The sequence below is a fragment of the Meleagris gallopavo genome, chromosome 2, assembly GCF_000146605.3.
Source record: "Meleagris gallopavo isolate NT-WF06-2002-E0010 breed Aviagen turkey brand Nicholas breeding stock chromosome 2, Turkey_5.1, whole genome shotgun sequence".
NCBI lineage: Eukaryota > Metazoa > Chordata > Aves > Galliformes > Phasianidae > Meleagris > Meleagris gallopavo.
Window position 1 is genome coordinate 80,830,163 of NC_015012.2, and position 21,842 is coordinate 80,852,004.

At 33.7% G+C, this 21,842-nt stretch overlaps 1 protein-coding gene across 24 annotated transcripts in view; it reads right to left on the reverse strand.

Moving 5' to 3' along the window:
• The window catches only part of RIMS1 (regulating synaptic membrane exocytosis 1), a 188,617-nt gene that overhangs the window by 106,516 nt on the left and 60,259 nt on the right, over positions 1-21,842 (reverse strand). For 8 of the 24 annotated variants that reach the window (XM_010707745.3, XM_031552571.1, XM_019613170.2 and 5 more), the window contains 12 exons: positions 19,870-19,916; positions 18,596-18,708; positions 17,513-17,643; positions 17,034-17,205; positions 16,772-16,928; positions 15,471-15,542; positions 10,202-10,358; positions 9,536-9,661; positions 5,611-5,673; positions 2,855-2,932; positions 2,356-2,469; positions 1,809-1,898 (listed from right to left, as the gene is read on the reverse strand). In XM_010707745.3, coding sequence (XP_010706047.1) covers positions 1,809-1,898; positions 2,356-2,469; positions 2,855-2,932; positions 5,611-5,673; positions 9,536-9,661; positions 10,202-10,358; positions 15,471-15,542; positions 16,772-16,928; positions 17,034-17,205; positions 17,513-17,643; positions 18,596-18,708; positions 19,870-19,916 — 1,320 coding nt within the window. The remainder of the gene's footprint in view (positions 1-1,808; positions 1,899-2,355; positions 2,470-2,854; positions 2,933-5,610; positions 5,674-9,535; positions 9,662-10,201; positions 10,359-15,470; positions 15,543-16,771; positions 16,929-17,033; positions 17,206-17,512; positions 17,644-18,595; positions 18,709-19,869; positions 19,917-21,842) is intronic. The other 16 variants (XM_031552573.1, XM_010707744.3, XM_031552572.1 and 13 more) reach the window with 7 other exon arrangements.

The window sequence follows — 21,842 nt, forward strand, 5'->3', positions numbered from 1 at the left end:
AAAAAAGAGCTTATCTACACCCCCATAAAGGATGCCATGCCAAAAGCAAATTTTTAGTCAGCTTCAGGATTTATAAAGCAAACACATAAAATTCTTGACAGTTTTTTTGTATCTGCACCAGAGGCAAACTGGCAAAAACTATTGGCAGTAGAGGCCATTACAAGAAATCGAACTCCTCTCTTTATCAGCAGCACATGTTAAAAGCTGCAGATTCTATTTATTGTCTTATGGAGAGATGCTGCTGGAGATGAATCTAAGGAGATAACAGACCTAATTAATGTCAGTAATAGATACAGTTTTGTGGACAGTATTTTAGTATTTTAACCAGATATTTTACCATTGCCAGCTACTGTTCATTAAAAATTCCAGCTTGATGGCTGGCATCCTGAAATAAAACTACAAAATGTACACTACCTATATCCAAACATTGCATTAAATAGTCACTTACACATTAATAAAGCTGTATGTAACTACTGTAATATCATGCTACAATACTTTTTCTAAAATGTCTAAAGTGGTATCTTGTGTTTTAGTGGGGATGGCCTTATTTCTTTTTATTTTATTTTTTTTATGACTAGGCATACATTGTTATGCTATTTAGTGCTTTATATTAAAAAAAGAGTGAACTAATGTAGATCTACTTGAAATATTTCAGTAGGGCATGAGTCAGTTCTGTGCAACAAGGGCACAGCTTGAGAACAGTAAAGTTGCAATGAAAGAGCAGTAGGAGGCTGGGGAGGAGGGAAAGGAAAATTCTGCCAATGCATGAAAAAACAAGAGACACATTTCTCAAGGGAAACCATTTTCTTACTGCCTTTCTTCACAGTTCCTCTCCCAGAATAATACATTGATACAACAGATTTCCTAACTATATTGTAAATTCACTGAGAAAGCAACTTGATATTAACTGCCATATTAGTTTACACTGAACTGATGTAATTATGTCATAGTAGATGGGAGTTTACTATAGCCTTAAGTGAAGCTAAAGCCTCATTCTAAAATGGTGTAAGTATCAATCAAAACCAGAAGGTGCTCAAAAATTCCATTGTGGAATAATCCCATCTGTCAAGCACATCAATTATATTTAGTTCATCTAGGATTTTGAACCAAGATATTCTATTATTAAAGGTTCAGAAAACATCCAAAAACTACCTACACAATTTAAGTGACAAAACAGTCTTTCATGTAAATTGCAAACTTGACTTCTTAAATCTTAAGTGTGCCTTAAAATTTATCATCACAGAGCAAAAAAATAAAATAAAATAAATAAACTAAAAACTTACTGCAGTGACTTGCCTTGTAATTGCAAAAGCAGATGCAACAGATCAGATTAAAGAAGCAATGAGGTTTGGCTGGGTGTCCTATACAAAATATGCGACTTCAGAAACTACAGTTCTGGATTAAAATGTGAGAGTTTTGTTGTATAATTTACAAATTATGTCACTGTCTCATTAGCGGTCCACAAAGCAGGCAAGAAATAAATGTAATACTTTTTAGCAAATGATGATGAAGATTAACAATCAAGTGATACTTGTCAAAATGCTCAACACTGTAATGCTATTATCAGCATACTGAGGACTTTTGCAAACAATGACATCAGCTTGAACTGAAACAAGGAAAGAAGCCAGAAGCAGTTATAAACTCCAAGACACAATTTACATGACATACATGAATATAGGAGCAAAAATGTCTACAAATATCAAAACAGACATGAATGTACAGGAATGTAGAGTACTCATTGAGAAAAACAAAACGTAGAAAGACCACCAGCACAGATGACAAGAAATTTATAAGTTTTTATTTTATACCTTTCTCGTTCTGGTGAATGCAAACTAGTATCTGGTCTCAAGCAGTTGGTACTAGCACTCCTAGCCCTGTCAAGGGAGGGCTGTAGTTCACTAGTGCCAGTGCATTGCATCCAATGGTAGAAGAGAAAGAAAAAGAAAACAAAGAAAGGAATACAATGTTAGATATTAACTCATAAAATAATGCTCTCTTTACAGAAAATGTAAAATCACAATGATTTAATTAAGGAAAACATAAAAGAGCTGGCTGGATGACAGAGCCAAGTTTTGTTTAGAAAATAAAATCAAATCAAAGACTGCTAAAATATTCTTGCTAAGACTGTTGAAATGTTTAAAACTGAGGGAGACAGAATATCCACTGGCAAAAGAGTGGAATGAGAAATATCAAACAATAAATCTAAATCCTTATTATTAGCAGTAAGTCTTAAGCCAACATAAAAGGATGTGATACACTATATATGACGTGAAATTACTTTACAATGAAGCTCATTAATTCTGTAAATCCATCTTGGATACAAACAGGAGAGGGTATTAATCCTTAGTGTCTTACCTAACCAGTAGATCATCTCCAAATTTCGGAATTCGTGAATTAAGGCAATCACGAAGGAGAGAAATATCCTGTCTAACCACTGATTTGGTCTTAGCACATGCAGGAAGAGTTGAGCTTTGTAAATTAAAATTATTTAAACAAAATAAAAATAAATTTGACATGTAAGCAAAATCACACACAAAAGAATGCAACAAAGACAAAGCGTGCAACATACAATGTTAACAGTGAAGAAAATTGTGCATAATATAAAGTGCTTGTCTTTTATATGTAGGGGTATTTTAAAGCGTATGAAGTTATTTTAAGAAGTTGTCCCTTAACCCATGTTTATCAAAAGCATATGAAACACTGTTGTTCTTTTCTCTTTTTTTTTTTAAATTACATACATATATATATATATATATACATACATATATACATATATATATACACACATATGGGAAGACTATTTCATCTCTAAGAAGTCATTAACTACTTAAAGGGGACTCTAAATACTTCTTACCTGTACAGGTTCCAATGAATACCATTTTCTAGTAAAGGCATCTTGGGTGGTAATGTTTTATAGTGCCTAACAGAACTTCTTGGAAGTGAAAAAAGAAAAGAGAACAAACAAAAACATGCCAGAAACAAAAAGACAGGTAAAAGTAAAGCAAGATTGACCAGAACTTAAAATAAACACATAATATTCTACTATATGTAATATCTGCATGAGGAGATTTCTTAATGTACGTTCTTCTCAATTCCTGCTGTGACAGCTACCTGGTGGACAATTTTTTTTAATTTACTCTCTTGTCAGTACAGCCCATGAATTCATGACAATACTCGTACAGCTCAGACACTCTTCTTGTAATGAAAGTAATCTAAATTCCTACTACTGAGATTTTTCATTAAAATACACAAGCTCTTGTAAAGGATTAGGTTGCTATTTATTTGTTTTAGTAATGCTTTATTTAGACCTACAGAGACTTTAACTGAGACATGCTTCCAAAGCTAAGCATGAAAAGCTTGCTAAAACAGAGATATGTAGTACCACAAAGCCAGTTATAGACGTACTTGCATCTGGCATCTCTGAATGTTGAAGTTTTTTGGAAATGGAACATCAGCTTCAAAACCTAATTAAAAATTCTTAATAATCATACCCTAATTAAGGGACGTTTAGATATTCTGTTGAGGGACATGGTTTAGCAAGAACTATGGGTGATAGGCAGACAGCTGGGCTGGATGACGTTGTAGGTCTTTTCCAACCTTGGTGATTCTATGATTCTACAACAAACCTTGACTCTGCAGTTTGGACCATCTCATAATAATATTTCTTTCATCTAACACACAACCCTTAAAACTTCTATCTCAAATTAAGCTGAAGCTATTTCAACAATTAAATCATTATTGAGCAAGCTGCCTAGAAAACAGGACTAATCCCTTATAATGCAGTTTTTAACATGAATAAATGTCAGTTCACTATGAATGAGAAAGGAGGAAAGATGACAACCAGTTTGCAGATAATTTGTTTTTTCCTTGAAAGGATTTTTCACACTATATAGCCAAGAACAATATAGGCCTCAGAGTTACATTTAAAGGTCTATCTATCTTGCCCCTTTGCTCACATTCAGTATGTTAATAAAAATAACATTTTGTTTCATTGTACAACCTCAGTTTAACTATTACTTTTTATTTGTTACTTTAATAGGTTTCTATTTAAATTCGTTAGTTCAATAATTTGGGATAACTTATTCCTTTTTTTTTTTATTACAAGCAGGAGAGAGACCAACTTTTCATATGATCTGATATGACAAGGAAAAAGGACTTGAAACAAAAAAAAGTGGAGACTTAGATTAGATACCAGGATTTTTTTTTTACTTAGAGGGTGATGAGGTGCTGCCACAGCCTGCACGGAGAGCTGTGGGTGCCCCATCCCTGGAGGTGTTCAAGGCCAGGCTGGATGGGATCCTGAGTGGCCTGATCTGGTGGACAACAGCCTTGCCCATAGCCGGGGGTTGGAACTGGTGAGCTTTAAATGTCCTTTCCAACCCAAGCCATTCTATGATTCTATGATTATAAGAAAATAAAAACAAAAATTATAACAAGGAAAAACACAAGAAAGGGCTGCACTCTCTGAATTCAGTGTTCCTCTAACCTTACTATGTAGATGTCCATGCACAATTTTTAGCTGGTTAGCTACCAGTCTGCCTAGTGGATTTGTAACACAATTGAAAATCCACAGCTGCTGGGCAAAGAGCAACAAAAGCTTGTCATATAATAATTACTCTGTGTGTTGAGAATTTAAATTCTGTCACTGGAAAATTATAATGAAAATTATAATCTTTATTACCTAATTATTAAAAAAAAAAAAAAAGCACAGAGCTGGGGACATATAAGGGGTAAAGCTATGGAGAATATAGTAGAAAGAAAAATGCCACAGAAAAGAGGTAGTGAAATCTAGATATTGCATGACAGTAAACTGACACAAAATTACAGGGAGTTCAATAAGTGATTAAGATAAAAACTAAAATGTTGAGTCAGAAGTTTTTTGGGTGACATATGACAATTAAATTATTTCTACATTGTTTATTTATTTATTTTTTTAAGGTAGATTTGCTTGATTAAGATAGCAAGATAGTTGTATTTAGCTCTGGGAACAGTTGAGAAAGAGAGGTTCAAACCCTGGGACAATACATTTTTTAACACTGAAATTGAGCACAAACTGAGAAGTTTAAGCCTGGATCAAATTATTAGCACAATTTAAAAGGAAAAATATAAGTATTACAAATTCCCTAAAATCTAGGATTGTGAGGAGGATGCCTTTAAATCACGCCCTCCTTCATCCTTCTGCTTTTCTCTTTAAATGTCCAAAGTCAGCATGAGATTAGGTGTCACAAGCAGTAAAGATTGTTGGCCAGTGCTTGGCTATAATACAAACATAGAAATGGAAATAAAGGAAAATGTAAAAACAACTGAAAAAAAATGTCTGAAACGATAACAAAACTGCCATGCATTGGTGATCAGGACTACTGTGACTAGACAGATAATCTACCCCCCCCAAAAAAAAAACAACTGCAAAATCAGGAATTCTTTAGTTGCTTTAACCCTTACTACTGATGTTCACAAACATACATACGCATCTTGAGCTGATTTAAAACAAAAAAACAAACAGTAACTGACACCTGAATCACAATGTACTGTGAAGGTCTGTACTTACTGTATGCCGGGCACACAAAGCACACACAACTAACCAGAGGTGTACCAGATTCCTGTATTTACCTGATGGTATGTAGGCACTCTGCACTTCTTCCTCGTTTTGCTCTGGGCAGCATAAGAAGCTCACTGCACAGACAGGATGGGTGGTGAGTGAAACAGATATAATTATGAAGCATTAGATGACATGGGTTATGCCAATGAAACGCAAATGAAAACGAACAAAAAAAAAACAACCAAGAAACTCCCACCAAAATACATAGACTGCTAATGTTCAAACCCAGACTGCACTTCTCCAGGTATGTGAGCCAAAAAAAATGCCTGCAATAACTACATTTTCAACCAAATCCTTTCACCTAGTTTAATGAGGTTTCTCCCATTAAAATTCAGTACTGATTCAGAGTTCTTCATGACAAAAGCTGTCTCCCTAAATCATTTACATTTCTCTAATAACCTCCTTTCTTATACATCAAAGAACTACAAAGAAATATTTTAGAAAAAGAAAGTTGACTGTTTTTCTCTAAGCTACAAAAGAATACCAGAAAAAAGAAGGGAGAGTTTGTTACTTCACTGCAATCCAATTTATGGGAAGAGTAAACCCTATTTGTCCTGGGAAAAAGAAAACTATGCATTAACAGGAAATATGTTTGGACAAATAGAAGTTCTGTCTGACAGCTCTTATCAGTATTGTTCAATTTAACCTAACAAAACAAAAAAAGAGATGATCAGTTATCAGACTTTTTGTTTCTTACTGTTTCCAATTCGGAAAATCAGCCAACTAATCTATTACTCATTTGATGCAACTGAACACAGGCTAGTACAGAAAGATGGTAAAATTAAGACATATTTATGCCTATGGTAAGTGTGATTCTTGTGATGATATGAAACATCCCTTGACTTAATCTTGTAGTTTTATGCACTTCAATATGATCAAGAAGATGAAGCATCCCACAAACTATTATAAATATGAAAGTAAAGCTAAACTTCATGGAAACATGCTATTTTAAAATAAGCAGGGAATCATATGAAGTACTGTGGTGACAGAGAGAGAAAAGATTACAAATAAATGAAGTAGCAGTTGTTCAGTGTGCTTTGTGCTTCATACCACTATAAAATGATTAATTTAATTGATGCAGCATAGGTAATATACCTCTACTGTTCTGAAATCCGAAGACTAAAATATTGGCTTCAGAGTAACAAGTGAGAGTTAAGTTTGTATATGGAATCACTAGCCCCTGAATTAGATGCAACAAAAGGTATTAAAGGTAAATAAACTGAATTGTTTTTTCTTTTAAAGAAAAAATGCCATTCCTAATCTTAGAGCACTAACAGCATTTATATTATATATTAATATATATTATATATTATATATTTCCAAATTACAAATACATGTGTATCAGGAAAGAATACCATTTTCTGCAGTAACTTAGATATTTGAAATTTTCTTGCAAGAAATGAGGAGATTAGCATAAAAACACTAGAATCATGAAATGTTATGCACTGCTTAATTTTCAGAGATAGGAATTCTTCTGAGAAACAGGATAAAATCTGAAAAAGAGTTATTGTGAAAGGTAATTTGATAATATTTATTCTACTTTCGCTAAGCCAAAGGATATCTACTGAAATGCACCTATGGCAAACTGTAATATTTCACTGAGAAAAGGAATATAAACAGCAAATCCACCATGAAAACCTCAAATTGAAAACAAAACAAAACAAAAGCAACCGGGCAAAAAAATCCATAACAGTAGATTATTTACAATGTAAGATGATACTGGAAGCTCTACACTAAACTAAAGCTGCTTTGGAGAAATTTATATTAAAGATTATTATTTTAAAATAATAATATTCCAAATCAGAATATTTAAGAACTCAGATTAGCAGATATTATTTAGAATTAAAATGAAAAGTGAAATGGGATACTTGAGAATCAGATGATGATCCTAAATTGAGAGGGAAGTATATTCCTTTGTTGAATTTCCTAATATAAATTTTTCCTAAAGTTTTATATACACACTTACATATATACATATTTATAGACACATGTACACATATGTGTGTGTACATAAATCTATAAGCATACATATAAGAATACATTAAAAAAAGGCAAAGTGAACTGATCAGTTCTGCTGGGAGTGTATCATACCAGACGCTTTTCTGAGGCGTATCATAGATTTGTCTACAAAGGTTCCTTAAAAATATTCAATATTAACTTAGGATCACTAAGATCACTGAGAAAATGATCAAAAGTAATGAGCAACTGCAATTTCTGCCATGCAATTATCAGAAAAATACTCACTTTTCCAACCAAGTTTATGGTTGCTATCTACATGAATATACTTAGATGATGGGTTCGATAAATGAAGAACATAATACTTGCACTAATGTTGATACTAAGATATTGTACTGGTACTAATACTGAATATTTACTTTTGTATGTCCTGAGATGTGAAAGATTCTATCAACAGTGAGGCTGTTGGCAACAATATAAAAATCACAAGTTGAGTCTGATCCACTCTGTGATTCTACTCTTATCCATGGGAAGAAAGTGAAGCCTGCAAGAGTTAAAAAATTTCAACAACTGAAGATACGTGGGGAAAAGCAAATGGAAAAAAACGAGAGAGAAGCGCACAAGATGGTTCCTTGAGGAAAATAAGATCAGGGAACCTTTGATTAAATCCTGCTTAATCCTATAAGTCAAGTACATCCTTCATGTCTGATCTTTTAAATTTCTGAAAAGCATCTTCTGAACTCTGCAAACTGAAGACTAATTCCTATTCATCTGAAAAAAATCAGCAGTTCTTTGCCACTGTGCTCTTTCTGATGGCTCATCTTTGAAAAAGCACCAGTGCGTCTCTAAGCATCCATTCTCTCCAAACATAATTCATGTATGTACTGTCATTTATACTATGTTTTGAGGCAATAACATAAATTTGTATGAAGCCAACACTATTTATTTCTTTCTAATGATTAAAGCTACTTTTAAATGTCTCTTCCAAATCTGTTGAACGAGAAAACTATCCAATAAATATTTTCAGGAATACTTTGAATATATACCTACTTATAATAAATAACATGAAACATTTGCAACAAGTAGAAATTTCTTGAACTAGCTTAACTATAAATGCAATGTTGCTATAGTTAAAAAGCATTTCAATTCATCTTTAAAAGGAAATTTGATACAAAAATGCAACTTAGACACTTCTGTACATACTTCTTGCCTATGAAGTAGGACACTGAAATGTTAAGCAGTTTCAAGTAAATGATTAATTCTCATACATAAGTCATGACAAAATAAAAAAAAAATAACAGGTAAGATCATTCTAATTTTCTTCCATTTTTTAAAGATATTCCTAAATAACTGAAAACAACGCCTACTAGTAGAGAACATATTCTCTGAGCATCTTCATATATTCCAAGGAGTGTCAAGTATCAATGTTTGGAGATTTTTCTTAATTACAAGCACTGTGATTATCCTTCCTACGCTTGTATACTGTACCAAGTTCACCAAAATGTGATATAAAATTACTGTGAGACTGAAAAGGTAGATATCCAAAACATATTCACATAAGAAAGCAAACTGTAGCATTCAACCCCCATGTGGTAGGAAGTCATCCTAGTATTTTTCTGACTACCAAAACAGACAAGTTTCTCTAGCCTCTGCTACAAGACTCATTAGGAAATATATGTAGATTTATGGCTTTCAAGCAAATTCTCAGGGCACATGTGCATGAAACAAACAGCACTGTAGTCTAGGACAAACAACTAAGAACCATTAGTCCAGACACCTCCTATCACTGTCTACCCAGTGCAGACTTTCACCAGAAAAGAGGCAAAGATAATTAAATTATGACTACTTTTTGCAATGAGGATGATTATCTGTCCCTTCACCGTTACTAACAGGCTGTGGTTTTCTGCTGAACATTTGAAAAGTGAGCAAACTGGCGAAGACATTTCTAATGTTATTTCCAAGTTCAGACTGACAATATACCTTTCTTGATCAGACAAATACTGACTATCCATGTCTCTGGATCTGTAATCAGCTGGACTTCTGGAGGCCTCATGGTGTCTAGTTGGAGAACGTGATCTTCTCATTTGATGAATTTCATCTAAACTCCTGAAAGGCACACATATGTATGATAATCTTGTTTTTCTCACAAATGATATAGTTTAGTGGACAATTAAAAACTCCTGAAAGGTAGACATATGTATGATAATCTTGTTTCCCTCATAAACAATACAGCTTAATAGACAATGATTGAGCAAATTATAAATATAATTGGTAATTTAAGCTAGTTGTTACTTCAAAATAAGTTATATTCATAGTTAGTATACAAATTGTATACTGCACTATTTATTATCCTATAAAAATGCTTAAATGACTTCATATAAGATTCAGTCACTGCCTGAGTAGCATTTCCAAATCTAAGACGAATCACATGGAAAATATTAGTAGGAGGTAACTCTTAGAAAGATATGATTAATCTTGTGGCTGCGCTTGAATGATTATTGAAAGAATACATCAAGTCCAAATAACTACTAAATTGAAATACAATTCTGTTTCTACAAAATGCTGAACAAAAGAAAAGTAAACAGATACCAGTGAGAGATTGTACAAACTTGAAACCAACCAGTTTCACTCACTTGTGATGCCTACCTCTGTGATGGCACATTTGGTAAACGTGAACGGGTCCTGCCCTGATCGTCGCCACGGTGAGGAGATACAGATCGTGAACGATGATGTGTTGTTCTTTGCTGTTCTGGCACAGTTAGTGTTGTAGATCTACTTTCTCTAGTGCTAGATCTATAACCTACTGGTAAGAGGGCAACAAAAGGAAATTAGAGAATAACAGTGTGGATTTTGAATGAATTCAGATGGTTAGTCCTTTCAGGAACACACAATGAAATGCTTACACAACTGTCAGGTAGTCGTTCAGCTGTCATATATCCTGACATATCATGCAGGACAAAATACTAGGACTACCCTTCAATTTCTATATGTGCAGAGACAGAAAAACTGAGATTACTTTCAGTATGCACTGGAAGGTGTGAGGGAGAGAATTGAGTCTGTTTTCTATCTTGGGAAAGAGTACACATAATAATTTGTACTTCAAAATTGTCATTCAGTAGCAAATATTTGAAATGAATCTAAGTAATGTAGGTTTACCTCATCTAACAAATGGAGAAGTCATGCCTGTGTATTATGGCAGAGACTCACACAGGACTGCTCAAAAATAAAGTCTCTTTCGGACTTTTTTTCAGTTAAATGCAAAAAAAAAAAGCTCTCCCACTCAATTTGGTCAAAGCTACCTACTTTCAAAAATAACAAGCATTTATACTGTATTATATAAAAGCTTGAGCGCCATATCCACTGCAGACCACATTTTCCAAATACTATGAATGAGATGCAATATTTTTCATAATCTCATTTTGCATAGAACTTTAAAAATGTACTATCATTCTACCATTTTTTTTAACTGCTGATATTCCTGTTCTTTTTCTCTAAATAATATACTGTTCATTCACATTTTGAACCTCGCCCTAAAAATCCTGTACCAAATGAAGATAGGCATGATGTGCTGCTTCCAAAAGGTGCTTGCTACCTTTCCTGAATATCCTATGTGGATTTGGTCAGGGTTGCTCTCATCTAGACATTTAGATGAGAGAAAAATCTCCCTGAGTTATAGAAAAGGTCATCCCTTTAGTCATCCCTTACCGAACTCACAAATCAACAAAAAATCCCTTTGCTGTTCCTATTGCATTTGTCTAGCACTAAATACCTGTACTGTGCTTTTTACAGGTATCAGAAATCTTCTCTCCGTACAGGAAAAGATCAGCATCTAAACACTACATCTTCAACTGGATAAATGAAACAGGTTGTACTTTTTGAGCTTCTTTCTCTAGTGTTTCAAGGTTTTTGGCTTAGGTTGCTTTTTTATTATTATTATTATTATTTTGCATAATTTGAGTAACTCATGTAGTTCTTTTCTAATATTATACCAGATTGTTACAAGCCTCTTAAAAGTACGGTCTGTATATGAAGTCAGTATCAGATTTGGTGACATGATACTTAATAATATGTTCTGCTACAACTCTGAACTTCGATCACAAGAATCAAGGTGAGACTCACATTATTTCTCTCAAATTACTCATCAGATTACGCATGTATTTCTAATGGACATTTAACATCTGAATACATCATCTCAGCATTAGACCTGAAGGAAAGCATTTTGTTAAAAGTCGTAATAATCTTTTACTACAAAATCTTTTATCATAAAACAGATTCACTTTAATAAACAAAATTCAAAAATTCAGAAGAGGGGCCTACTAAATTCTGTATTTTGTCATCCAAGAACCTCTAAGGCTCTTTTCTCTGACTATAAAGCTCATAACTTCACAACCCCCAGAAATGTGTCCATCTGTTATACAGTATTGAGCACTACAAATATAAGACAGAGAAGGTGTGTGGGAAGGAGAAATGATTCAAAAAAGATGATTAGACAGTTTTACTATGGAATTTCTTGTTAATGTCAGCTCAAAAACATATGCAGAAAGACCTCTGCAAGTCTATTATTTCTCCAATTATTGCCTTATGCTTCATGGTTGGTGCTAGAACATGGGAAATAATCTTTTTTTCATCTTTTGAAGCAGGGAGATGTGGGGAAGTCAATCAATTGGGGAATAGGAAACAATATGACTTTCGATAGATCTTAGAGGGTAGGACAAAGAAGAAGATTCACAATAAAAACACATTAAGTAGCTCAGAAGCAAACATTAGTGTTGTGTTTGCATATTTTGCACTGTTCTCAGACAGCACTGAATTAGGCATATGAAATAAAATGAACGAACATGGTATCAAATTTCAAATGTGATAATAAGTTAGGGGAGGATGGTTGTTATCTTTTGAAAGCCAAAGAAAGACAAAAAAAAAAAATTGTGAATGTAAATTAGTAGCAACATACACATCAAATGCTTGCCACTTAATTGCAATGGGTTAGTGAGTACTGACTGCAAAAGTCCTGGATCCTGGAAAGCATCTACTCCAAGGTTCATAAACTTTTTTACGAAGAAAGACTCCAAAGTCACATTGATTTTGATGCACTGTGATGCTGGAGTATCTTATCTGCTGAAAATGTTTTTCAGAGTCATGTAATAAATCTACAAAGAAATACCAGGATACCCTCAATGCAAGTACAAGGACTGGATAAAAACTTTGAAGCAAAACAGTGACTCACTCAGGATTTCAGTGGAGATTCCCTCATTTTCTGTAATAAGATTGATGCAGAAAGTGTCTAGTATTTTTGTCAGAGGAAGACAAATGATTACAACATAACAAAAACTGATGTGTTCCCTTTCCCAGTATAATTAAACTTGAGCTTTATGCATGAGAATATATTTTCTGGAAAAATAACGTTTCATAAACACAATGACACAAAAAAAACCTAGGTTATATTTATTAACATTAAAATCAAAGAAATCCAAGGCTTCTTTCAAACCTTTTCAACTATTCTGAAATGTGCTTCAAGTTTTCAATAATAAATTTCAGTTTAAAATGTGCTTCCAGAGTATTTCTGGTCCACCTAAGAAACCAATACTTAAGATTCTCCTGTGCACTTAAACATCAGGCATATGAAGATGCTATTACCCTGTATATTCTTCATAGCTGAGCTATCTGGAGATAATATTCAAAACCTGTCCATTGGGTGAACACAAAGCTTACAGCACAGACAGGGCAACAGTAAATAATATTTCTCCTACATTTTACTTTTTGTTCAGTTGGTTAAACTGCATCCCTAGTTCCACAGAGACCATGACAGTGACAGCAACAGTAACATCTCCTTGTATCTTCAAAAATAAAGGTTCTGTGCTCTCCAGAGTGAACAGAGAATTTTTTCTTTTGCATGGGAGCAGCAATACAGCTTACGGCAGTTTATGGAGAAGAAGTTTCTCAGGTGGTCATGGGAAACTGTCAGGTGTGACATGAAATGGAAACTGCATGGATGATGAAAATGTTTTGATTTCTAAAGCACTAACTTTCTTTTTTTAAAAAGGCAATACAGCCAATGCAAGGTGTTACGCTGATGTCACTCTGTTGCTTCAGGAATGTTAAGTACAACACAACCATTTATACAAATAATTTCAGACAGAAGAATAAATTCTTCCGGAGTGTTACTCAAAAGCACTACTCAAAAGCTCATTAATATGCTCTTGTATACAGCCAACTCAATGTGAGCCACTAATGCCTCAGATCACGTTTTATTTTGTTTTTATAAATCCTTTACTGACCCTTTTTATATACTCAGTAATGGTGTGGTCACATTTGGAATATTGAGCTCTACCACAGAAGACAGACAAAGAGTTAAAGGACTGTGAGTCCAGAGCAGGACCAGAAAGCTAATTAAAAGCCTGGAGCATTGTACATCTGAGAAGAGGCTGAGAGCATTAAAATAATATTCATGTAAACAGATGTAGGCATACCACAAAAATTTGTCAAAAATAAACTGTGTTAAGCAGAGCTTCAACTTAAGTTACTTTAAAGCTGTGAGTATGAACACCTTTTATAAACAGTTCCATGAACCAATTCTCAAAAAAAATCCAGTGGTATATGGCAGTGCAATATACTGCAATTTTCTGCAGTGATCTCTTGAGGAAGACTGCTTCCATGTATTCTTCAAAGCCACACTCAAGCACTCGCTGTCCTAAGAACTTTCTGTAAGAACTGTAATTAATCAGAGGTTGACGCAGAGAATAGAGTCCAATGTATTCAACTGAATGTTCTTGAATGTTTCTGGCTAGACGGAAACGGTTTATTTCAAATGAATGCCTTAAAGAATTGGCAGCTTAAAAAAAATTCCTGCTCTAAGTATGTATGTATTGGGAGGTAAGAAAGCATACATAGGTACGCCACTTTTTTAAAACCTATGATTTAGTTTTAGGGTAAAGGTTCTTTCTCTCAGCTTCTGTAAATGACAAGATTAATCACTTCATTAAACCAAATACAATTATAAGACATAATGGAACAAATTTCCTGCTTAGTTGCTCATATGCGATTGTATGAAAGTAAGGGAAGGACCCTAACACATAAAACGAAGCAAAATTTGGATCTATATGTGGTAATAAAATGCACAATGTATTTTTAATTAATATATAATGAATAAAGTGTCAGATTATTTTAAACTCTGATCAGGAAGACAGAGAACTTTCTAAAACCCCCCATGATTTAATTCAGTAATTGTCATCAGGGACATCAAAGGAAAAAATGATTTAGTACTGCCAATGAAACAGCGAACCTTAGGATAGCTTGGGACAATTTTGAAACCTATTCATCTGACTTACAACAACAAATAGAAATAGAAAAATATGGTGTCCAAAGTACAAACAGATGATGAATTAAAGTCTAAGCATGGTACAAGCTAAATTTATGAACATTTAGGGTAATGGTAGTTCATGAAGACTCAAGGAAACTATAGAAGGTACAGCCATGCTACATGCATCTTAATCTACAGCCATGCAATCTCAATAAAGTCCACGGAAGACTCTTTTACATCTAAGTTTCAAGCAAAAAGCAAAATAAAACATGCTTGCAATAGACACTGAAACCCTAATTACTGCTTTAAAGCAATTTTTAAAATAAAATTAGTTTTTTTAATAATGCTTGGAACATTATGTAGTAAACAATTTGAACCATCAAGTGGTTCATATATGAAGAATGGTATGCAAAAGAAATACCAATGAACGAATTACAGGATCTTTTAATTCACCATATTTTAGAAGGACAAGAATCATGGAATGATCAGAAAAACTTGTTTTTCCCACTATGCATTCTCTAAAACCAGTATCTTCAATATTCTGAAATGTTACAATGAAAATAAATAAATAAGCAAGCAAGAAAGAAGAAAGCAGGACCATGCTGTTCACCCACGCACCTGGAGGAACAACTCCAATACCATCATCAACATCATAATCTGAGATGTCACTATCACTGATTGGCCGAGATCCTGCACAACAGTAAGGTAAACAAATACCTGAACATCTGGCCATGTTATAAAACGTAGAAATAGGTTCATTTGTACTACTAAAATTGAAAAGATGATTTTAAGTCTAAACAGTACAAGTGGAGAATTAAACTGCATCACTGATTTGGTGATGTCTCATCAAACAGCTTGAGCCAATCTAACAGGTTCACAGACGCTGCAGCCTCCTCTGCCTTTCTTCCCTCAGTACTCTTCTACGAGGTGAGTTTAGCTCACTAAGCAAGCAAAAAGATTTCTTTATTTCTCAAATAAAGAGAAAAAAAAGGTACTTTTGTGCTATTTCAGTGAGTAGAGCAAGTTGAATCAGCTGAACAGGAAAGCAGAGGTGGCACCATATGGTGAGAAAGGAGAAGAGGAAGCAGCACTGACAGCCTTTTAAAAAGTTCAAATATCTCATGAAAACTAACCTTTAGTTTGCTATCTCTATGCATATTCTCAGGCAGTAATTAAAGTAGTATCACACTTCTACAATTCATTTGTGAATATGCCCCAATTTCTTATGTGTTGGCTGGAATTAATGACTTTTATGTCAAAAAAATAATAATAATCAGAAAAATAGCTTGACAGTGTATTAAAAATAATGTCCTACATCTTTTCCATTTAAAAATAAATCTTTTACTAAGTTAAATGAATAGAAAGGCTACAACAGTCAAATATTTCAATACATTCATTATTTTTAGTGTGACTCATACAAACCCGGAATCAGTACCTTCAGAACCTCCCAAAGCAGTTTCTCTTTGCTGCTTAAATTCACTCTTTCATCTGATTATATGGTATGCGTATATAAAAGTACATTGGAAGCTGAAACTAAACTTAAATGAAGGGTTTTTTACACCTCACAAGGCTTCAAAGCCTTTTTTAAATAAAAAGCTTTTAATTATTACAAAAGTATCCAACAAACTTGGACTTCATTTTTCCTTTGGAAAGGAGATTTATGAAAACAAATATTTGATCAATTTTATTTTGCTCGTGAAAACCAATCGATTCAAATAGGTTTCATTTACTTGAAAGTTATGCATCACAGGTGAAATGCTGACATGTGCAAAGTCGCATCTCTTTTTGCCATACATTTTTATAACAGTAACAGACTATGAAATAGCATTTTTGTCTTGTATGTGAAAACTAAATATCAGTACAACATACCCAGGATTTCAAATCGAAAAATTAAAAAAAGATGAATGGATTGGACTTACTCTGTAATTTTTTGCTAGAGCTGTCTCCACCATGAACATGTCTTCTTGGCATGAAAGGTGATGGCTGAGGCAGAGGTAGTGAAGATTCATCATGTGTCTGTAGCTTATACCAATGTGGTTCGTCATCTAAAAGTGCTGTCTCCAGCTCTATAAGAATCTAGGAGGAAAATGATCACATTTTAATTTAAATTTTAATATGTAATTTTAACGCGTATTCAAAAATAAATATCAAACTCAGGATAAATGTGATTGTATGTATCACCTCTCCAAGAAATTCACTCTCCTCTTCTTGGACTCTTGGCTGATCCCATACTGTTATTTCAAGCATTCGTTCTCTAAAATCTCTACGATGTACATGCGAGTAGAGGAAAGTTTGGTTCCATTTTGGCTCTAGACTTTTCTTTACTGTTTTGGTCCTCCTTTTACTTTTATCACTGAAACATAAATATTTGTTGTAAACTGTTTGTAAATCACAAAAAGCCATAAACTCATCAGCACTTACTGGTTTCATTTTTCCTGATCTGATAATGCCTTAAAAGAGAAAAGTATTTGCTGTACAGTAGATTGCATTCATCCAAATGTCCAGAGATTTTGATACTGAATTAAATACCTCTATTGCAATTTTTTTCTCTTAATTATTCTAAATAGAAAAAAAAATACATATAATTCTGCAATTCAAAAACATTCACTTAAAAATTGATTCAACAAATTACAAAATAATTTTCTCAACTGAAATACTACCTCCTGTCTGGAAGAAAATACATTTTTACATAGGGATTCCTTGGCCGTCCATCTACTCTTGGTGGCAAATCTGTTGCTTGTAGAACATTCACTATTAACTGATGTCCCACCTTGTCATACCACAGTTTCACCTACATGAAACAAGTTATCAGAAAAAAAACATCGAAAATGGAAGAAAAAAAAAAAAGAATTTTTACACTGCCATCACATTAACCACGAAGTAGAAGTAACATCTATTTTCCCAAGAGACAATGAGATGCATGTAATTGCAAATCTATTAATAAAATATGTTGGCATATACCGAAGACTTACATATTCACCCAGCTGTATAAAACGGTGGTACCCGATTATACTTACATGACTTATTGTACTCACTGCTACCTGTAAGTTTACTCAAGTCAGCATCATCTTAGTTTTGCACTTTTGAATCTACATTTAAATAGGAAACTAAACTGCAGCTAAACTTCAGGCATGTTCAAAGTCTACCTACTCTGATCTGTCACATTACAAAGGTTCTAAGGGAAAGTATAAAATACAGCTAAATTCTTTCCTAATAGGATCATAACAGAGAATTTTTGAGTCTGCTGTGTACTTAGAAATTAATATAATCAATATAAAAAGGTAAGAATATTTAATAACAAAGTCTAAGTATTCATTGTGTACTTAATAAGTACAGTTTCAATTAACATTACAGAGAATTCCAGGAGGTGATGTATATCTAAATTAAACTGCATTTTTCTACAGTACAAGTTAACATAGCTCTTTATGTGCTCCTGTAAAGAAGGTAGAGTGGTATGGTGCTTGTTATTTGCAAATACAAAAGAGTACAGCATGAAAAATTGGAAGGCATGTTCGTGGGCTCCTCAATGTAAGTTTCTGCATGTTCTCATTTATTAACACAACAACTCTTTATTTCTGCTGTGATTACAGTGAATGTGTACTTAAACATTTGAAAGATGTTAGACTTCACCAACAACAGCAACTTCCTTTGACCTCCCAATAAACCTTGGGAAGGCAGAGGGCTGAGGGACCAACATCTGATAAACATTCATTATTAACTTAGGAAAAATAATATCTGCTCACAGAAAGCTGCCCTGGTAGGACTTGTGGTGCATCCCTTAGGGCTCCAGGGCTGGTTGGAGAAATAACAGAAATAGAAGGCCTTTCCATCTTCTGAGATTCAAAAGAACTTGAACCTAAAAAAAATGCAAGAAACAGATGAACTCTCCATCTGAAATTTTAAAGAAAATTTGGATAATTTATGAATTGTTTTTTCTTTGAACATTATAAAGCTTGTCTTTATGCATAGTATTAATGTCTTAGCATACAGAAAATTTTTAAGCTGATGCAAATAGGGTGGTGAAAATACAGTCTAGATACTCTTGACCCAGATTAAACCCGACATTTTTTCTTCTATTCTAAATAACATATTACAAAGTGTTCCTTATCTATCACTGACATATCATGCCTTGAATAAAATATCCTCATTGTACACAGTGCACAGCTGAAAACTTTGATGAGTAATCTAATCTCACTTTTTTTTTTTTCTTTTTTTTTTTTTAATAGTATCCTCTAAAATGTGATTTTAACTCCTGAGAATCCAGAGGCAGGAAGATATGCAAGACAGGCATCTGGCACAGAGGACCCTCCTGTCTATGCAGGAGATTAAGAGCTCTCTATCAATGAAGCAGAGCTCACATGAGCAAGGACAAGCTCATGAAAGGCAAGGAGCAGCATAGCAGGTTCAGTGGCCCTGCTGGACCCAAGGAAGTTTCTCAATGCTTCTCACGCAAGTGAGAAAGATGAGAAAGGGCTGGAAGCCACGGCCCTCACGCAACCCAGCTGACACTTCAAATGACATAGCTAAGGAAACTGTTCTTTTCAAGTGTCATACACAAAGATTTCACCATAGGGTTGCATTCCCCATCAGTTAAAGAGAAGCAGAAACTCTGGACTTAGGCTGGATGGTGCAGGAGGTGAAATCCTGATGCCATTTGTTTGTACTTTTGGCAGCCTCTTCTACTTGTCTCCTCTGTTATGCCAGAACAAGTAAATGACTATTTTGGGCATGTCTTATACATCCTTATGGTATTAACAGTATAAGATACAAAAGAACATAGTAAAATCCTGCTAACATTTGAAATATATATATTTTTAATTCTAAACAATATAGGTTTGATTAAACACACAAGATTCAGATAACAGTGATTTTTTTTCACATAAAAATCTCAAGATAATGCATGGTTGCATTCCAAATCTCCCAGTGCATGGTAAGCATTCCAAAAATTCATAGCAAAAAATGACTGTACTGAGTACAAGATCAAGCTCAGTCAAAGGAACAAAGAGAGCGTACTCACTGGACTCTAACGGGGGATGAGAACTCTCAGGAATGCGAGGAATATCACTAAAAAACATGAATATATACAAAGTAATTAGGAATGAGGAAGAGTACCTTCTTCTGTAACAAATACGTTTCTGAGAAACAGTTTTAGAAACATTTCTCTTTCTGTTCTAATGGATTATGGAGAAAGAAGGGGGAAGAAAGTTCATCGTTTTTCACTGAGTTTCATGAAAATCTTAACAATGGAAACTATTACTTCCTTCAAACTTAGAAGCTAGAAGACAAAACGAGTGTTATGATGTAAATACTATGGATGGAATCTACTATTTTCACAATCTAAAGCCTGAGAGGTTTTATGAAGAGAAGGGGGTAAATGGCAGTATAGCTAATGACACAACTATTCTTTGGAGGAAACGTTTACAAACTAAACAAAAGACAGAGATTAACTCACTAGTAATCTTTATATAAACGTCTCAAGGAGTTCACAGAATGAAACTGATGAAAATGTCTTACAATAAAAAAAAAGAAAAACCAAGGAACATTAGAAACGTCAAACAACAAAAGAATAATACACTTCTTCATAGGCTAAAAAAATATCACAACACGTTACAACTGGGTATAGAATTTTTTCAACATAGAAACATCCAACACATACACATAAACAAAATCAAATCAGTTACATCCACACGTCTCTCAAAATTTTGTCATCAACACAATTACTTTTCCATCACAGTCTGGATAATTATAGCTCCTTATTCTGTCCTGTTCTCAGCAAGCATTGAAATACATTGCAAAGGCAAGATATGACTATTTTTGTACAAATATTAGAAAAGCAGAGCAAGAAAATGGAAACAAAGCTCTTCGGCAGTTAACTTGAAACTATTCTGCAAATACTAATTCAAAATTTAAACAAAAATAGTGTTTTTGAAGAACAGTTAAAGATTTTAAGTCTAAAGGTGAGCATTTTAAAGATATTCAGGTATTTTTCTGTTCAGTGAAATATTACCTTAATGATTTAGAAGTTAATAAAACTAAGACTTCTATATATATATCTATATATATCTATATCTTAGTTTTATTAGCTTCTAAATCATTAAGGTAATATTTCACTGAACATATATATATATACACACACAAATGCTACTTACAACAAAGAAACAGACACTTAAGTTAGAAATTGAATGTAATAGTTCCCAACCAACAAGTCTTAAATTTATTTTTCAAGTTCTGCATTTTAAATTTCTGGTGCACATGATTTAACAAAACCTACTTGAGCTCCCAGCTAATTTTTTGCATTAGCCTTCATCTCAGCACTAACCAAGAAAGTTCTTGACTTTGCCTTGACTTTGTGAGTAAGGAATACTGCGATTTCCTCAAATTCACGGAAATACAACTGCATTATTTTCTCTTGACATGGCACAATACTCCTTCAAACTAAACACATAACATGGTGCTCAGTAGGGCTGCTGTGTGGACTTCATAGCATGTTCTCTCTTCAGTTCCCAAGGAAATTTTCATCAATCTGAAATATTTATTTTGTTTATTCCAACTGATTTTTCTGTTCAATATGACATTAAGTCTGTGACATTCTCTTGTGTTAGAAATATGTACTTTCTCTTCTGCAGCATAGCATTGCTCATAATAATACAAAATTAAGGATATTTAAAGAGGGCTTATAGGTATAAGAAACATTTCAACATGGGAAGTTCATCCTACATACCTGGATGGATGGAGAAAGACATCAACTATAAAAAAAATCTTCAGAAGCAATAGAAGAAATGGTTTTAACTAACCAAAGCCAGACTAGCCAAAGTAAATGGTTTTTAAAAAAAGGAAAAAAAGGATCAATTTGCAGTTTACATTAATTGTATTACTCTAGTATCTCTCTGAAATCTATCAGTGTTTGGTTTGTTGTGGAGGTTCAGTCTCCTTGCAAAGAGTAAAGAGTAATGCAAAGGAGCTGAATCACACTGCAGAGATGACATTTTT